Source organism: Quercus lobata, chromosome 9 (assembly GCF_001633185.2).
Source record: "Quercus lobata isolate SW786 chromosome 9, ValleyOak3.0 Primary Assembly, whole genome shotgun sequence".
Taxonomy (NCBI): Eukaryota; Viridiplantae; Streptophyta; class Magnoliopsida; order Fagales; family Fagaceae; genus Quercus; species Quercus lobata.
In genome coordinates, this window is record NC_044912.1 from 43,282,091 (window position 1) to 43,295,702 (window position 13,612).

General features: G+C 32.3%; 1 protein-coding gene across 1 annotated transcript; it reads right to left on the minus strand.

Annotated features, from left to right (window-relative positions):
• Nucleotides 1-11,170: 11,170 nt before the first annotated feature.
• Nucleotides 11,171-12,671, minus strand: LOC115960714 (probable glutathione S-transferase). Its single transcript, XM_031079690.1, has 2 exons — nt 12,329-12,671; nt 11,171-11,730 (listed from the first exon to the last, which is right to left on the minus strand). Exons 1-2 carry the CDS (start codon nt 12,638-12,640, stop codon nt 11,371-11,373), a joined length of 672 nt encoding a protein of 223 aa, XP_030935550.1. The 5' UTR covers nt 12,641-12,671; the 3' UTR covers nt 11,171-11,370.
• Nucleotides 12,672-13,612: the final 941 nt, after the last annotated feature.

Consider the following 13,612-nt stretch of genomic DNA (forward strand, 5'->3'; position numbering starts at 1 on the left):
AGAAAGCTGAATCTCTAGAAGTCATAGCTTCTTCAAATGTTTTAGGATCATCCTCTGTATTAAACACTATGAGTATTTTATTTAGGACCACTTGTCTATTACCTTCAATTAGGTACAATTGAGCTTGATAAGAAATGAAATTAGAACCAAAGTCCTTTACTTTTCTTATCCTTTGACTCTTTCTTTGTTCACTCGGTGAACCACTTTCAATCCTTTTAGTACCACTCAAAGTAGTATGAGGATTAGAGTCACCTTGATGTGTTTGAGTAGGTATCAAAGCATCCATGGAATCTTTACTGAATTTATCTTCAATAAACTCAACATCTCTTGATTCCATCATTATATTAGAGCTTAAGTCTAATAATCTATATGCCTTTGAATTTTCAGCATAACCTACAAACACACTTTTCATAGCTCTTGGTCCTAATTTTGTTCTCTTAGGATCAACCACTCTATATAAGGCTAAACAGCCCCACACTTTGATATAATCAAGGTTTGGTTTTCTTCCATTCCACACATGAGATGCTGTAAGCAATGCCTCTCCCCATAAATTAAATGGGAGTTCTACACTTAAGATCATGGCATTTACCATGTCTACAAAAGTCCTATTTTTCCTTTCTGCCAAACCATTTTGTTGGGGTGTATAAGGAGCTGAACTTTGGTGTATTATACCATGCTCCTCACAAAATGTAGAAAAATCATTAGAAAAATATTCACCACCTCTATCGCTTCGTAGGATCTTTATTTTCCTATCCTTTTGATTTTCTACTTCAGTTTTATAACATTTGAACATGTCAAATGATTCATCTTTATTACTCATTAAGTACACATATGTAAATTTAGAGAAATCATCAATGAATGTAATGAAGTATCTTTTACCTCCTCTAATTAGTACATCATTCAATTCACATACATCAGAATGTACAAGTTCAAGCATAATAGAATTTCTATCTAACTTAGAAAAAAATTTCTTTGCTTGAATACAAATTTCACATTTCTTTTCATCATCATGCTTATATGAAATCATACTATGCTTTGACATAAACTTCAAGTATTTGAAATTTAAATGTCCTAATCTAGCTTGCCACAAATATGAACAATCAACAATATAAGCATAACCAGAAACTTCTTTATTAATAATTCTTAATTTGTACATGCCATCAGTAGCATATCCCTTTCCTACAAATATCTCATTCTTGGACAAGATTAACTTGTCCAATTCAAGTATAGCTTTTTAATCACTCTTACATAACAAATTGGTAGACACAAGATTCTTCTTGATATCGGGTACATGAAAAACATTGGTCAAGATCATCATCTTGCTGGAACTTATCTTCACTTCAACAGTGCCCTTTCCAAGAACCTTTGCTTTATTATGGTTTCCCATAAACACTTGTTGTTCTATGGAAGACTCATCATAAGTCTTGTATTGCTCCTTGTTGTTGCGCACATGCACCGTTGCACCCGAATCGAACCACCAATCAAAAGGATTTGCAATCACAGCGATATGAACTTCAGTGATCATATCAATATGTATGCCACTTACCATAGCAATAATGTCCTCAATGACATTCGTTTCAATGACATTGCCTTCTTCATCTTTTTTCTTATTCTTTAAGAGTTTACATTCGCGAATGTAATGACCTTTCTTTCCACAATGGAAACATGCTCGATTCTTCTTGTCCTTGTTAGGTTTCTTGGAGTTATTCTTCTTGAAACCACTCGGACTTTTGTTCACTTTCAAGTGCTTATTGGTCTTACTTGAACTCCCACTTTGAACATTGCTCACATTCACTTTAGAATCGGTGTTAGTCACATCTCTAACCCAACTTTCCTCTTCAATTTGAAGATGCTATCCGAATTTGTTAGGAACATATTTTTATGTAATTGGCATATCCTTTGACAAAACACACTTTACTTGTATTTGGGTAAATCTAAGTAAGTTTAAGATGATCATTACAAGTGGTTAAATTGAAGACATGAGGATTACTCAAGAACTACTCAAGAAAAGTGCAATCTGCAGGTCTCGATACCTCCTTGATAAAAGCTCAATTTGTTGAGATTCATTAAAGCTTGATAAGCTTGACAGATGTCTCGATCTATCAAGATTATGGGATTTAAATTATAACCAACAACGTTTTATTCTAAAAGGCTATTTGTTTATGGGTTTGTATAATTCTTATAGGACTAGGAAAGCCCAAGGTTTGTGGGTTTGTATAATCCTTATTGGACTAGGAAAGCCCAAGGTTTGTGTAAACCTATTTGGAATAGGAGAGCCCATTAAGCTCCTATTTAAAGGAGATGAAAAAAGAAAAACCTAACTCTAGAGAGCTTCATAAGGTTATCTTTTTGAAACCCTAGCCTCCTCCTATAGAAGAAAGAGTTTTTGTTGTGTTTCTTGTACGCCTTTAGGTTCTGTAACCAAGCAGAGTCTCTTGCACCAACATTGAAGATCTTATTGGTGTTTCTATGTGAAGATGCTACAAATCAACTACAACAATCAAATGGTTGCTATGGAATTAGTCATGTACTGGGATTCATGCAAAGGAGTTAGTCATACTAGGATCCGTGCATAAAAAAGGGTGGCGTTCATATATTGAATAGTTTAGAGGTTCTGAAGCGGTAGAAGGTTTCTGCTGTAAGTTCATCTACGGGGATTGTAGAGTTTAGGGACAAAGGTTTTGTACTAGATCCGAAACTTCTCTTTTCTATAATGGATTGCTTTTCGGGAAGGTTTCCTCCCAGGTTTTTTACTGTGAAACTAGTTTGTTTCATTGGTTTTCTTGCGTCATCATATTTTGTCTTATTTATTTTTCTGCTGCATGATTTTGACATGATATTGATGTTTGTTTGTTTTAACAAGTTTTATTTATAATAAATCTAATTAACAACTTGGGTTTAAAACTTGTCAATTCTGTCAACCGGTGTCTAAATTTCCCAATAAGTGGTATCAGAGTAGGCACACTTTGATTAGGGTTAATCTTTGCTGTGTGATCCATTAACCCTTGTTGTCATGGAAACTCTTAATTATTTTGATTTGCATGATCTTATGTTGAATGATGATGATGATATTCAAGATGCCTATTGCAAGCTTTATAATTTTTGTATGAAATTTCTTAAATATTCTACAAAATTAAAAGCTATATTTAAAAAGGTAAAGCTTGAAAAAGATAATTTGATTGCAAAATTGGATGAAGCCAATAATTTGAATGAGAATTTTAAAAATCAAATTTCATCTCAGGTGGAAAAAATTAAAAGTTTGGAAGAGCAACTAGTTGAATCTAAAACTGAAGTTGAAAAATTAACTAGTGCCAAACTTGTTGTTGAGCCTAACTCAAAAGAAAAAGGATTTTTATATTCCTCCATTTAAAAGGAATAATGAAGAGTTGAAGGCTAATATTGTTAGGATAGACAAAGGTAAAAATTTTGATGTTAACTCTGAAGTTTCTAAACCCATGTCTAAAACTTCTCTTAGGAAGAATAAAAATTCTGAATTTGTCCCCACTTGTCATCATTGTCATATTGTTGGTCATATTAGGCCATATTGTCCTAAGTTAAGGTCTCTGTCAATCTCCAAGGTTAGACCTCCTTTTAAGAAGCTGAGTAGTTCAAAAACTACTCATGTTTGTCACCATTGTGGTGCTTTAGGTTACACTCATCCTAATTGTTTCAAATTGTTTCCTCATAAGCAAGTGTCCAATAGGTCTCATCCTTTGTCTAAAGGTTTTGTACCTATTCTTGGTGAGTTATTAAAATTTTTGAGCTTTTTAACTTAATTTCAGGAGAATTCTAATTCCTCTATGTCCTTTAGTAGTAATACTACATGTGCCTTTTCATCTTCATGGCCAAAGACTCGTGTTGTATGGATGATGAAGGATCCTAAGACTTAATTATCTTTCTGTTTGTCCTTTGCTTTAATTCTTTCTATCTAAACTTGGAATTTCTTTTTGGAATCATGCTCTAATGCATTTGCATCTAGTTTTATGCATTGCGTTGTTTTGTTTAACATGTTTTTGTTTGTTTGTTTTCAGTTTTGTTTATTTTGTTTTTCATAAAAAAATTGAAAAATCAGAAAAATACAAAAACAGTGTGTGTTTTGTATACATTGGTACTTGTGTATCTTGGATGGCCATTGAAACAAAGTTTTCTAAATTTTGTATCTCTTGTAGCTTAGATGAGCATCTCTATACACAACTAATCAAGTGAGTTTTGTGGCTCTTATTTGTGATGAGTAAGATTAAGTGATCTCTTGTACTTAACACTCGTACACTCTTTTTAATGGGAAGAACTAGAAAATCCTAAGAGAAAGGCATAAATAACCATCTCACCACTGTTGCTCGCCAATCATGATATGACATATGTATGCTTCGGCATAGTAAGAGTGCAATGTCAATGACATTTATGTGCTTCGACATAGCAAAATTGGAATGTCAAATGCTTAACATCATTGGGTATTTCTTTTCTCTCTCTTATATGCCCATACATGGTTTGCTTAAATAAAGATATGCAAAGAAAATGAAAAGCAAAAAGATAAAAAATGCTTTAAATATGATTGCATGAGTGTGTATTCTAGAAGATGTGAGAGTTATAGGGTGTACCTCGAAGGTGATAGTCCCCATCAAACAGTTATGATTGTGTATGAGTTAAAGTGATTTTCTCATATCTCAAATCGTCATAACATGTATACACTTATGCAATCTTGCGATGTTTTTCACACACAACATGCAATATTCTTTGCTACTCTTGATACATGTGCAGGTACAATATGATTTGGCCATCACAAGGTTTACATATGTTAATGTATGCTCACTAAACTATCTTAACCTGTTTTTGAAATATAAAATTGGTTAGACTCGTCTAATGTGTGTGTGTGTATTTTTGGGATCATTGTGCTTAATATTTTTGTTGAGAGATGTTTTTGAGAGCTTAAAATGTTGACTGGATCTTTAGTTGAGTTGCATGCTTGATTGCATTCATATCTGTGTTTTTCTCCTCTTGAAAAACTATTTTTAAGCAATCTTGACACCTTCTCAACACCTAGCTGTCTGTCGAGCTCTTAAGTTGTTTCTTATCGTAATCTCGACACCTTCTCGATAGTTATGTGGATCAATCGAGAAATTTCCTAGATCCTCGATAGCTTCTCAACACCTCCTTAATCGATCAAGATCCTCTTGCATGTACTTCATTTTTCTTTGTTTTGCATTTTTTTCCTTTGTGTCCATAGCATTTTCTTTTTCTTTTTCTTGTAGATCTATGGTTCGTTGTTCTCCTCGTTCCCTCTTTATTAGTTTTTTGTCTGTATTAGGTCAAGTCTTTTGGCTTTTTATGCCCTTTGACAATCGTGTCAAAAAGGGGGAGAAATTTGAGAATTGAATGTCTTTCCTTAGGGGGAGTAATAGACTTAAGGGGAGAACTTCATGTTAAAAGGGAAGAAAGTTTTTGATGTAACTAACTTAGGGGGAGAAATAGTTTGATACACATTGATATTGATATTTTTTTTGTGTTATGTATCTTTTGGTTCTGTAACCATTTATATACATCATGTGTTGTTTCTTTATTTAATGATGATGTATGTGTTTCACTCTTTATCTCACATGTGTTTTTTCTTTTCCCTCTTTATACACATGTTTCTTGTTTATTTAACTTGTCATTATTTTCCACATGGTACCTTGATGTGTTTTGTTTAGTACCTTTCAGGAAAGACAAGTTAAAACCAAGTCAAAATTCAAAACCTTCTTCTTGCAGCAACTTCCAAGGTTTAGATCTTTTAGAATAGGCTTATTTATTCTGTAATCTTGAGTAGAATGTATTCTAGGACATTCAATGTACTCTTGTGGTTTTGTCACGGATTGCCAAAGGGAGAGATTGTTAGGGACATATTTTTATGTAATTGGCATATCCTTTGACAAAACGCATTTTACTTATATTTGGGTAAATCTAAGTAGGTTCAAGATGATCATTACAAGTGGTTAAATTGAAGACATGAAGATTACTCAAGAATTGCTCAAGAAAAGTGCAATCTGCAGGTCTCGATACCTCATCGATAGAAGCTCGATCTGTCAAGATTCATTAAAGCTCGATAGATGTCTCGATCTATCGAGCTTACGGGATTTAGACTATAGCCAGTAACGCTTTTATTTTAAAAGGCTATTTGTTTATGGGTTTGTATAATCCTTATAGGACTAAGAAAACCCAAGGCTTGTGGTTTTGTATAATCCTTATTGGACTAGGAAAGCCCAAGGTTTGTGTAAGCCTATTTGAAATAAGAGAGCCCATTAAGCTCCTATTTAAAGGAGGTGGAAAAAGAAAAACCTAACTCTAGAGAGCTTCACAAGGTTTTTTTTTTTTTGAAACCCTAACCTCCTCCTATAGAAGAAAGAGTTTTTGCTGTATTTCTTATACGCCTTTGGGTTCTGTAACCATGCAAAGTCTCTCGCACCAACATTAAAGATCTTATTCGTGTCTCTATGTGAAGCTGCTGCAAATCAACTACAACAATCAAAGGGTTGCTGTGGAGTTAGTCACGTACTGGGATTCGTGTAAAGGAGTTAGTCATGTATTGGGATCCGTGCATCAAAAAGGGTGGCGTTCATATATTGAAGAGTTTAGAGGTTCTGAAGCGGTAGAAGGTTTTTGCTGTAAGTTCATCTATGGGGATTGTGGAGTCTAGGGACAAAGGTTTTGTACTAGATCTGAAACTTCTTTTTTCTATAGTGGATTGCTTTTCGGGAAGGTTTCCACCCAGGTTTTTTACTGTGAAACTAGTTTGTTTCTTTGGTTTTCCTGGGTTATCATATCTTATCTTATTTATTTTTCCGCTGCTTGATTTTGACATGATATTGATGTTTGTTTGTTTTAACAAGTTTTATTCATAATAAATCTAATTAACAACTTAGGTTTAAAACTTGTTAATTCTATCAACCGGGGTCTAAATTTCCCAACAGAATTGTTCTAAAGTGAGATCTTCCGACATATATAGAAGCTTCTTCCTAAAATTATTCTAACTTGGTGGGAGTTTTGTAATGATTGCACCCACTTGGAATGATTCAGGAATATTGATTGACAAATCACAAAGTTTATTGACCAAAATCTGTAACTCATGCACTTGATCTAAAATTGAGACATTATCAAGTATTTTATAAACAAAATACTTTTGAATAATAAACTTATTTGTACCTACTTTCTCAGTTTTATACTTTGCCTCCAAAACATTCCAAATCTCCTTTGGTGATTTCATTGATGTGTAGAGATTATAAAGACGATCCGAAAGAGTATTGAGAATGTGCCTTCTGCATATCAATTCATCTTCCTCCCATTTCTTTCTTTGTGCCTTAATCTCATTAGTATCTTCGTCACTTGCAATAGGAAAATGCATCAAATTCAGGTCCAAGACATAGAAAAGTTTTAGTGCAGTAAGTAGGAATTTCATCTTATCTTTCCATCGAGAGAAACTGGTTCCATCAAAGCGATCCAATTTTACCAACTCATGATTCAACATCTTTAACGCTGAAACATCACTTGTTCCTTTCATTATAAGAAATATTGTCTAAGATTGCTGGGAATATTACATAAAGTAATAATGGAAAAACAAGATTAACATAAAAGACAAATAGAAAATAGATAACTTGGAGGCACTATATAGTTTTTTTAGACAATATATGCCCCCCACACTTTTGTTGCTAAAGGGTTATTACAAATTTGTCTCCAAGATAAAACCAAGATGTTAGGTTCAATAGATTTTGTGAATATAAGCCTCTGTTTATACGCATAGGGTTATGTTTCATGAAAAGGTATGTATGGAGATTTAATTATTTTTTCAAGTGAACACAAGCCTCTATATATACCCATAGGGCTATGTTTCATGAAAAGGCATGTATGGAGAGTTAGTTATTTTTTCAAGTGAATATAAGCCTCTATTTATACCCATAGGGTTATGTTTCATGAAAAGGCATGTATGGAGAGTTAGTTATTTTTCATCAAAAGGTTAAAAAAGATTGAAACCTCTTCAACTTTTCTGAATAGTCACTAGAAAATTCTGTAGAAAATTCCAGAAAATTTAGATTTTTGAATTTTCACTTAGAAAATTCTAGAACTTGAATTTTCACTTAGAAAATTCTAGAACTTAAATTTTCACTTTATGAAACCATATTCTCTAAACTCAAACATCATTATTACAACCTATCCTTGTATATACCTATATATACAACATTTTTCCCTACACTCTTCTTCTTCATTAGCAAAAAAATTACATTGTCGTTCCAACCAACATATTTTTATTTATATCTGTAATTATTTATTCATTCTCTCTATCTCTCTTTCTCCCTTTTATATATGTTTGGCGAAAACCACATTATCGTCCCTATATTTTCACGCGATTCCCACATTGGTCCCTATATTTTATTTTCACTACTTTTAGTCCCTATTTAGAAAAACGTCATCCATATTAGTCCTTTTTGTCAGTGCCCTAATAGCAAAGTCCTATGTGGTAGACAAAACTATTAAAATAATAATAAAAAATTTTATTTTGGCAATAAAAATTTTTATTTTGGCATTAAAAAATGCCACGTCAGCATCTAAATTAAAAAAATTAATTTATTAATTTTAACTAAATAAAAAAATTAAAAATAGAAATAAAAACCAAAAATCACATTAATTGAGATCTAAGTGTGTCTTGAACACGAACAACAAGAACACAAACTTAGATCTAAGAACACAAAATTAAAATCCAAAAATCGTAAACCTAGAAAATAATAACAGAAAATTAAACTATATACCACATCAAATTAAACATGAACAGGAAATTAAACATGAAAACAAACACAAAACACAAACCCAAAAAATTAAAATAAAACCAACACAACACACACACACACACACTCTCTCTCTCTCGTGTAAATTCTTTATATCTCTCTCACTCTCACTAAGCGATCCTAGCCATGGTCGACTCTTATTCACTCTCATTTTACACTTTTTCTTTGTTCTTTCCAAATCCATTACTTGCTCTATTTGTGTTTGTATCTTTGTTTTTCTTCTTTCTTTTTAGATCCATGACTCTCTCTTTCTCTCTCTCGGTGCTTGTTTCTTTTCAAATTTTGAATGTGTGATCTTGTGTTTATGTTCAAATATTAGCAACTGATGGGTGTGGCCATGGGTCTCGACCATGGGGTTCAGACAAAAAAAAAAAAAAAAAAAAAAAAAAAAAAAAAAAAAAAAAAAAAAAAAAAAAAACTTAGATCCATACATAGTCACAAACCCATGATTGAATTGAGAAACCCATTTCTAAAAGCACATGAATAAACCAACCCATACCCATGAACACACACACACAGCACATAACTCTTCATTTTGATTTGAGAAATTAGAGAGAGAGATAGTGGTGGTGGTGGCCAACATTTTCATGACGGAGCAAGGAGGCTCCACCATGTCGACCATGCCATTGTTGCTCTTCAATTTTGCTCTCTCCGATTTCCTTTTTGCCGAGTCCTTCACAAATAGCTCTTCATTTTGATTTAGAGGTAAGCAAAATGGGTTGTTGTTGGGTAAAATTTTCTGGTTTGGTTTTGGAATTTTTGAGATTTGATGATGATGTGTTTTTTGGTTTATTTTTCTTGTGGGTATTTTGAATCTTTTGGGTTTACTAGAGATGGGTTTAATTGCGGGTTATTGGTGGTTGTTAACAGAGAAAGGTAGTGGCTTGGTGGTTGGCTAGTTCCGCTGATGGATGGGGTCAGATTTGGGTTTGGGTTTGGATTTGGATTTTTTGGATTTTCTGAAGATGGATTGTTGGATTTGTGTTTATTCTTACTGATGTTTAGGTTTGTGTTTGTTGTTTTTGTATTTGGTTGACAAGAAAATCAGTTGCTAGGTTTTTGTTTGTTGCTTTTGTGTTTGGTTGACAAGGAAGATCTGTTGCTGCGTTTGTGTTTGTGTTTTTGTTCTTGTTGGAAATCAATTTGTGTTTGTGTTTTTGTGTTTGGTTGACAAGAAAGGGCAAGAAAATGCTAGAAAATTTGGGCATGTGTTATGTTTAAACCTGAATTTGTGTTCTTGTTGAAGATGAACTAGATTTTAATTTTGTTTTTTCTTTTTTATTTTGTAAAAATTGATAAATTAATTTTCTTTTTTAAAATGGGAGGTTGATGTGGCATTTTTATTTTTATTTTATAAGCCACGTCAGTATTTACTGTGTAAGTTACACTCTATTTGCCACGTAGGATATTTTCGTTAAGTGAGTAATGGTAAGGATCAAAATGGAATGATTTTTGATTTAAGGGACTAAAAGCGGTGAAAATAAAAGATAGAGACTAAAGTGGGAATTGCGTGAAAATGTAGGAATGAAAATGCGGTTTTTGTTTATATGTTTTCTTAGCTTTTATCTTTGTTTAATCAAGTAGTTTTCTTAGCTTTTATATTTGTTTGCTCTAATTCCAAGAGGGTGACCACGTGTATAGTTAAAAAGTCATGCACTTTAAAAGCAAATATATATATATATATATATATATTTTTTTTTTTGAAGTTTCACATTTACTCCTAATCCTATTATTCTTCTTTATCATATATTTTTATATATAATTAATATTATATATAAATATAATAAGTTATTATGCATTCAATGATTATTGTCTTACTAATCTTTTAACTATTAATAAATTTTTTAGACTAATATACAATATAGTTGTATTGTATACTAAATTGTATTCATTTTAGATTATTGTATATAATATGAAAGTTGTATATATAAAAAAAAATTAATCATTTTATTTTTTAATTGTCCCAATGACAAATTCTTAACTCCACCACTACTGACCTCCTAGAAAAAAATCTTGGAGTAGCCACTGATGTCATCTATTTTTTTTTTTTTTTCTCTCAAAAAAAACAAAAAATGTCATCTAATTTTCCATCAAAATTTTAGATCTTTAATTGAGGGAGGAAGATGTTTGTACTCTAAATAAATCGGAATATTCATGTCATGTTTATGTAAGGTTTTTTATTTATAATTTTTTGAGTGGTAAATTTTCGAGCAGTGGCATTCCTGAGGTCATTTCTGTAACGTAATGCGCTAGGTGACCTGGAGCCTATACTGGAAATGACCAAGGGAGAGATGTGTTTCTAAAGCCCAGACTAGTTGAATTTTATGAAGGAAAATAGGTTTAATTTTACTACTTTCAAATTGAAAAAAATCAATAATTGCAAGCCTCTACTTGTAGCATTATACATCTAGTAAATTACCAGTCACACTGCCATGTCTTTTGCACTCAGACACACAAACTTATTTGTAGAATAACATATCTTGAGATTTAGATTCAGAGAATGAGAGGACACAAGCTGTTGAATTGCAGACCAAGCTGATGCTAGTAGTGTTTAATATGTTTATGATGCTGCTGAGGAGACAAAGTGTTCTCTTCGCCATTTGAAATATGTCAACAGCTCATTGCGATCGCGAAGGCTCTCTTTAATGGCTGGAATTTCATTGAAGTTTTTGATCCATGCCTGTAAGCGAGGGAAGCTATCAGCTTCCATTACTTTGACCCCAGCTGCTTCTTGAAGGATTTCCAGCAAGCACGCTATCCATCCAAAGGCTAAGTCAGCCAGTCCTATGTCACTGCCACCAAAAAACTTCTTCTCTCCAAGACTATGCTCTTCTAGGATTCCCAGAAGTTCTTTCACTTCTTCTGTTGCTTTCACTTGTTCTTGTCCACCAGTTATAAAGAAGCCAAACAAGTTGTTGTTCTAAATCACTCAAAAAGTATCCAATTAGAGCGGGTAACATCTCCATCTTATTATCTAAGTCTAGAAAAAATGTTCAAAGTTTGTTTTTTTTGTTCAATTTATAATAGTTAGATTAATCAAATTTATGTGAATTCTAGTTAATTCAACAGTAAAATATTTTCTCTTCTAATATGAAATTTAGGTTTGAATTCTGCCTATATATACTAAAAATCAATGTCTAAAAATTATTATAGAATTGATACTATAAATTTAAATCCTATCATATCATGTCTATATAAACAAATAAAAAATCAAATATACCAAAAAGAAAAAGAAAAGACAATCACCCTTTTTTATTCTCCTCTTATTTTTTCATCTTTAGTTAATTGACAATTTACAAATCAAGCAAATAGTTTTAAACTTTCACATGCATAAATGAAAAGTTAAAAAAAAAATACTAACAAAATTTTTTTTTTTTGAAAATAAAAAAAATACTAACAATTAAGGAGAACAAAGTTGTTGGTGAAATTATATCAAAAAAATAAAAATAAAAAGGTTGTAGGTCTGATTTTATGAATGCAAGAATAAACATAATAATTAATTAGTGATGCATAATTACCTTATCCTCTCCAAACTTTGCCCAGAACCGAGCCACAGCTCTCTCATGAGGATCATCTGGAAGCAAGGGGTTCTGTGGCCAAGTCTCATCAATGTACTCGAGGATGACAATGGATTCTGCGATGGGTTTCCCACCATGAACAAGCACAGGAACCTTCTTATGGACTGGGTTATACTTCAAAAGCATATCACTCTTGTTGAATATTACATCCTGTTCTACATATTCATATTTGATACCCTTGAGTTTCAGTGCCCATATAACTCGATGAACATATGGACTTGGCCAGGCTCCTAGTAGCTTTACTTCTTCCATAGATAGATTTTCTTAATTTTCTTCCTACGTTAGTGAGTTCATATATACCTAGGGCAGTGTTCATAAAAAATATATATGCTGATTCCCTTGCTTCAGCTACAAGCATATACAATTTGGACAATTAGAAGACATTTTATTTATATTTTTTTATAGGCTATTAATTATTGACTAGGGCCAGGTTCAATGTAATTCAATTCTGCAAAAATTAATTAGCTTTAACTAGATAAATAATGTGGGGGGAAGGGAGGCTTTATCTACTTGAATTGTATACAACTTGGAGTAAAGGGAAGTTGATAATGTGGACCATGTGGCTCAAGCCTTAGGTCAATGGGTAATTATTGGCTTTTAAAAAATAAAAATAAAAATCATTTTATTTTTATTTTATTAGCATGATGGGCTCTTTTTCCATGTGAGATTGTCAGACCCCTTTGTTAAGATTTTATTTTATTTATTATTATTATTTTTTTAAAGAAATTATTTTCTTTCTAACGACCCAAAATGGGACTAGGAGGTGGAGAGAGCATATAAGTGAATTAAATTAACTTTGATTGGTGATCAAGGAGGCTTAACTCAGTGGTGTAACATGTTCTCTTTTATTAGGAAAACTGGGTTCAAACTTCAAATCCTCTTTTAACTTTTTTTTCCTGCTAATTAATTCAGTGCATAAACTTGATACTATAGCCAAATAAAGAAAAAAAAAAATCTTTTGTTAAAAATCCGTCAATTTGCTAAAGGAAAATTGGCCCAAAAAAAACTTGACGCAATCCTACTGCACAGCAAAAAATTTCAAGAGGTAGTCTTTGTACATTAATTATGCATAGTCACGTCACATTTCCATTTACAATTTGACGGAATTTTAAAAGAAGGGGTCTATTTTTACTACAATATCTTTATGTACTAATTGGTGATAAAAAAAAAAAAAGTATATGGGCTCTTTCTATGACAACATAAAAAGTTTCATTATAAAAAAAG

Bases quoted from the DNA above. Each gene is read 5' to 3' on its own strand.
- LOC115960714 (XM_031079690.1), bottom strand. From the start codon at position 12,640: ATGGAAGAAGTAAAGCTACTAGGAGCCTGGCCAAGTCCATATGTTCAT. The intron at 11,731-12,328 runs GTAATTATGCAT...TGAGTGATTTAG, and splicing joins CAAAGTTTGGAGAGGATAAG to AACAACAACTTGTTTGGCTT.